Source organism: Sus scrofa, chromosome 13, assembly GCF_000003025.6.
Source record: "Sus scrofa isolate TJ Tabasco breed Duroc chromosome 13, Sscrofa11.1, whole genome shotgun sequence".
Lineage (NCBI taxonomy): Eukaryota > Metazoa > Chordata > Mammalia > Artiodactyla > Suidae > Sus > Sus scrofa.
This window is the reverse complement of record NC_010455.5, coordinates 25987127-25993126: the sequence shown is the minus strand read 5'-3', so window position 1 is coordinate 25993126 and position 6000 is coordinate 25987127. Positions and strand designations below refer to the sequence as shown.

The following is a 6000-nucleotide window of genomic DNA, read 5'->3' as shown; positions in this document are numbered from 1 at the left end:
TCCAGCCCGAGTGCTAAGGTTAAGAACGGCTGCAGGTGAATATATGGGCTGGAGCAGGTGAATATATCTGTGAAGGATGACAAACTAGCAGGTGCAATTAAATATCCAATTGATATCTTTGCAGTGTCAGGGGCTATGGGGCGTGTGAGAAAGAAGACATGTTGTGATTTCCAATTATGATTTCCATTCTATTCTGAGAGTGGGACATAGCACAAAACTGGCTAGGTGTTCTAGAGGTGATTCTGAAGGTAATAGGGGCTCAGAGAGGAAACGTTCCTAGAGGATTGCATTAGCTTTCAAGAAGACGGCACCTGGGGGCGAGGGAAACCTGAAGATGGAGCCCTATTTGGGTGGGGAGAGGCATGGTAGGGCCTGCGCATTGGGAAGAACCATGTGTGAAGACACCAGGTGAGAATTAGCAGGATTGTGGGTGCTGGGGAAGTGAGGGGGGGCGTGCAGAGAGGGCCTTCCCTTTTGCTGAACACACTGAATTGCTCACCTCCATCCCCACAGCACCCTTCTTTTCCCCTAGAGTCCCTGTGATCTTGGTGGAAATTATCTGTGACCCTGTCCGATCACCTGGCAGCCATCCTCCCGAGCGGGAGGAGATGAAGGCGTCTGTGGTGCTCTCCCTCATTGGGTACTTGGTGGTTCCAAGTGGTGCTGCTGTCTTGGGGCGCTGTGTCGTGGCCAAGAAGCTCCACGAAGGAGGCCTGAGTGACTATGAGGGATATAGCCTTGAAAACTGTGAGTAGGCCCTGTCAGCCCTCACCTCCTCGCCTCTTTCCCTACCGGTCCTCGGCCCTCGCTCGGGCTTCCTCAGCTCTCCTTCAAGCCACACCCCTCCTGTTCTGTCTTAGGGGTGTGCCTGGCTTATTTTGAGAGCAAGTTCAACCCCACGGCCGTCTATGATAACCTTCGTGGTGACTACACCGGCTATGGCCTCTTTCAGATCCGCAATCATGACTGGTGTGACCATGGCAAGAACCGCTGCCATGTGTCCTGCTCTGGTAGGTCCCTCTCCCCCTCCTCCATAGGGTGCTGGGGCTGATGCCCTGGGCTCAGAGGGCTGCATTCCCAGTGGCCAGAGTTTACAAGTTTGGCCCTGGTTGGGGGGTGGGGGCGGTGCTGGCAAAGGCTGGGCTGAGCCAGATCCCAGGTGGAGCCTGGGAAGGCTAGGTGCTGCACTGCCGAGGGTTCACAAGGGAAAAGGGCTGTGGTGAGTCAGGCACAGTGGTCTGGGATGCAGCGATGGAGACCCGCATCCAAATGGGCAGAGGAGACAGGAAGGAGTCAGGAGGAGCCTGAAGGGTGAGAATGGCTGCACCTAATATAACCCACTCTTCTTCAAGGGGAACAAAGGCTGCCACTTTGACAGGCAGGAATGATCACTGGAGAAGACAGGTCCATACTTTATTTATTTATTTTATTTATTTATTTTTTCCGTCTTTTTGCCTTTTCTAGGGCTGCTCCCGCGGCATATGAAGTTCCCAGGCTAGGGGTCGAATCGGAGCTGTAGCCACTGGCCTATGCCAGAGCCACAGCAACGGGGGATCCGAGTCGCGTCCGTGACCCACACCACTGCTCACGGCCACGCTGTATCATTAACCCACTGAGCAAGGCCAGGGATCGAACCTGCAACCTCATGGTTCCTAGTCAGATTCATTATCCACTGTGCCACGACGGGAACTCCCATACTTTATATTTCATAAAAAGATTGTGTATATATCTCCCCAGAATTCAAAGGAGAAACAGACAATTATCTATCCTAGAGGTAGTATTGGGCACTGTGATGAAAATATGGTGAACTATATATTCTGAACCCCCTCAACTAGAAAAATGTAAACCCCTCTCCCCACATCTTTTAAGGTACCTGGCTGAGCTGGCAAGGAAGTAAAGAAATCCCTAGAGGCTAAAAAGAGGAGCAAGAATCCAGATAGATAAGGGAAGACTGAAGCAGATAATGACCCTGGGGGTTTGAGGTCACAGTGTAGACAGGGCCTGAGCAGGGCGAGGAGGTGCACTGGAGACCTCCACAGAGAGCCAAGACCCCTGTGAGCTGAAACGGATCAGCTAGAAAATCCTCAAAGTGAAGCTGTTATAAAGAAAGGAGGAGGACCGTCTTCCCTGGGAATTTGTAACCACAAGCCTGCCCTCTGACATGTCTTGAGTGGTGGGGTCATGGAGGAAAGCAATGAGAGTGGAAAGCCAGGTTGGACAAAGGTGGACTAAGTGAAGGATTTGAGGCTGTTCTGCAAACAACAAGGGGGCACTGAAGTGATGATTTAGGGAGAAGCAATCAGACTAGATTATGGAAGTGGGGAGACTTGTCATACGGGCAAGAAGGAGGGGGGTGTATTGCAATGGTCTCAGGTGGTAAGGCTTGGTTTCAGGTTTCAGCTTTCCAGGAGGAAATGGAAAGATGGATACATAGACAGGTTGGTTCCTCAAGGGCACCTCTGGGCCCTCTCACATACGGTTCCTTCTGCCTGGATCAGTTTTCCTTCTGTCATGTCCCCAATTTCCTTTCCTTACCTAATCCACTAGTTGTCATTTGGCCCAACAACCCTTCCCTGACCCTCTATTCAAGTCTGAATTAGATGCCCCCCCAATTCTGCATTCCCCCATCATTCCAGGTATCCTTTGTATTATAATTATAAGATTTATCTACCCCCTTCCAGACTGTAGGCTCTATGAAGGCAGGGACAGACTGATTGTGTTTCTCACTGTCTCCATTGCTTCTTATATTGCCTAGCACATAATATTCACTCCAATATACAGTTTTAATGAAAATAATGTCATAATAACTATTGGGAAAAATAATTTAATAAAAGGTGACCACATCTTGCTACTTTGTGGTGTCATCTGAGAAAAATCGAGGGATAGATTTATTTTTGCAATCATATGGAAGCCTGTCTAATGTGAACACCTGGTATCTTCCTTGATATCAATCTGACTTAGCTGCCAAGTGGTGGCATGTTATCATTCCACTTAATTTTCTTCACAGCTTTACTGAATCCGAATTTAAAGGAGACAATTAAGTGTGCTAAGAAAATTGTACAAGGAAAAAGAGGGATGGGAGCATGGTAAGTGGTACCTTTTTTTTTTTTTTTTTTTAGGGCCACACTCATGGCATATGGAAGTTCTCAGGCTAGGGGTCTAGTTGGAGCTACAGCTGCAGGCCTACTACACAGCCACAGCAACACCAGATCCAAGCTGGGTCTGCGACCTATATCACAGCTCATGGCAATGCCTGATCCTTAACCCACTGAGTGAGGCCAGGGATTGAACCTACAACCTCATGGTTCCTAGTCGGATTAGTTTCTGCTTCATCACAATGGGAACTCCAAATGGTACATCTTTAAATAGCCTGTATTAATGACTTTCACCTACTTATCAAGTCCCATTAGTTTGGGACTTTAGATGTGTAGCAACCAAGATTAAGCCAAGATTAAAATTAAAGACTGTAAAGAAATCAAGCCATGTTTTCCTCTGTATTAGCAAGTGCCTGGCTCAAAGTACCCTATGTTAAGCTTTTCTTAAATAAATTAAAAAATAGAATTTTCATGTTTTTATACTTAAATATTGGACCTTCTTGGAATTTATTTTGGTATAAAAAGTGAGCTAGAGTGTCCAGCTTTCTATTTTCCAAATGGCTGGTCGGTGGTTTCAACACTTACTCATTAACCCATTTTTTTTCCTCATTAATTTAAAAGATTGCATTGTAAAGTGGGAATCCTTTTGTTAATGTCAACTGTCTTCTGAGTGTTTGAAATATCTTTCATACATAGTCTTGACTTTCCAATTAATCTGGAAGCTTGGCTGGCCCCCTAGGATAAGCACTAATGAGCTAAAATCATCTTCATCATACGGCACTAAGTAGAGACATGCTGGGCCACGCTGATCAAGGCCTCTTATTTGCTCAAGATTCCCAGTGAAGTGAGCTTTTATTAAGCTAATAAGACGCCAAGGCCTTTCCAAAACTCAGATCAGGCTGGTCTGTAGAGCTGGGGTAGACAGGATGAGAGAAGACCCAGGCCCCAGCACACCCCCAGGAGTCCGTTTTGCAATGCCTGACTGAGGCTATGGAGGGCGCTGTGATTTCTGAAATATGTGTGTGTGTTTTCCTGCAGCTCTGTAGCTAAGAGGGAGGGGCCAGGGGGGCCACAGCCTCTCTTCCTGTGGTGGGACACCCTACCCTGGAAGACCTCCCCATGGAGCTTCATGCTTGGCCTAGGGATAAGATGAACTAACAGGATTTCCAATGGCCTGCAGCTGGCCTGGTGACTCCTGCAGCTTCTAGGAGGGGATAGGAGGACCTGGGGTCTGGGTGCCAGCCCACAGGCTGGGAATCTTAAGAAGGTTGTGATTTGGGACACCAGGAGAAGAGGTTAGAGAAACTCAGTCCAGTAGACTGGGGTAGGGTTGAGGAGCTGGAAAGAATTTGTGAAGGTGAGGGGTGAAGCAGGTGCATGGAAAGGTGGCAGAGGCCCTGCCTGGCCAGGGTCAAGGATTCCCATTTCAGACCTAGGGTCTGCCAAGTACTCACCATACACGTCTTAAAACTTCTCTGATGCTCACTTCAGAGAAGTTAAAAATACTTACCTTGCAGGGTTGGAGAAGGATTTCACAGCTCACAGCTCAGCCTCCCCATCTCACAGTGTGGGGTTTGGGGGAAGAGGTGGGGCTGTTGTGAGCAGGAGGATGGAGGAAGTGCCAGCACTCATGCCAGCATGTGGTGGAGACATCAAGAGAGGCATGCTTGGGATGCGCAAAAGGCTTCAGAAATGCACCCACTCAAATGCTCCAGGGCCAGGCAGGGGGTGTAAATGGGTTAGCGGGGGCTGAGCTCTCTGGAGATGCCGAGCTGTGTCTGTGGGGAGCCCCCTCCTGCTCACTCTCCCCGGCCTTCCTCTCCACAGGCCTTCCTGGACCCTGAACTGCCAGAACTCTGACACTCTGGCGCGGTGGTTGGACGGGTGCAAGCTGTAGCTGCCTGGCAGCCCTCACCACACTCGCCACTGGCATCTTCTGAATGAAGCTGCTTTCCTGTTCACTGCCTTCACTCAATCCCGTTGATTAGCTCACTGCTTGACAGCTCCTGATGGAAAAGGGCAAAAGTTTGCTTCATCCAGGGATGCAGGATGCAGAATAAACCGCTAGTTATTCAACCTGGACCAAAGATCTCCATTTGTCTTAGTCTACTGTGATTGTTACAACGATAATCATTATTTACCTCAATCATGCTTCATTATTGCTTAATCTCAGGTGGAGTATTTGAAGGAAGGAAACTATCTAGAAAACACGATGTGTCCATGAATGTCAATGTTAAATAGGGAAAGGATGAAAAGATACAGGGACGGGAAGGGGAGTCTAAGAAGGGAGGAAGATAGGCTGGTGCCAGCCGGTCCCCAACACCAGCTTGTGTCCACACTGGGACACACAGGTGGCAATGAGACCACAACCTTTTCTCTTTACTTCTGTGGAGAGAATCCAGAGACAATTGCTCTTTCTTATAAAAAGTTGTTTTGTGAGTTCCTTTTGTAGAACTGGGAATAATCTGATTAGTATCTATGAGGATGCGGGTTTGATCCCTGGCCTCGCTCAGTGGGTTAAAGGATCTGGCATTGCCCCAAGCTGAGGAGTACATCACAGAAGCACCTCGGATCTGGTATTGGTATGGCTGTGGCCTAGGCCTGCAGCCACAGCTCTGACTCCTATCCTGGGAACTTCCGTGTGCCACAGGTGTGGTTGTGGGGAAAAAAGGGGGGGGGGCAGAAATTTGACTACATTATGTACTGACTGATGAGCTTAATTAGTTTTTTTAAAATTTTATTATAGTTGATTTATAGTGTTCTGTCAATTTCTGCTGTATAGCAAAGTAACCCAGTTATACATATATATGCATTCTTTTTTTTTCACATTATCCTCCATCATGTTCCATCACAAGTGATCAGATATAGTTTCTTGGGCTATGCAGCAGAATCTCATTGCTTATCC

General features: G+C 48.0%; 1 protein-coding gene across 1 annotated transcript; it reads left to right on the top strand.

Moving 5' to 3' along the window:
• LYZL4 (lysozyme like 4) lies at positions 520-5465 on the top strand. Its single transcript, XM_021071120.1, has 4 exons — positions 520-747; positions 861-1010; positions 3008-3086; positions 4923-5465. Exons 1-4 carry the CDS (start codon positions 609-611, stop codon positions 4990-4992), a joined length of 438 nt encoding a protein of 145 aa, XP_020926779.1. The 5' UTR covers positions 520-608; the 3' UTR covers positions 4993-5465.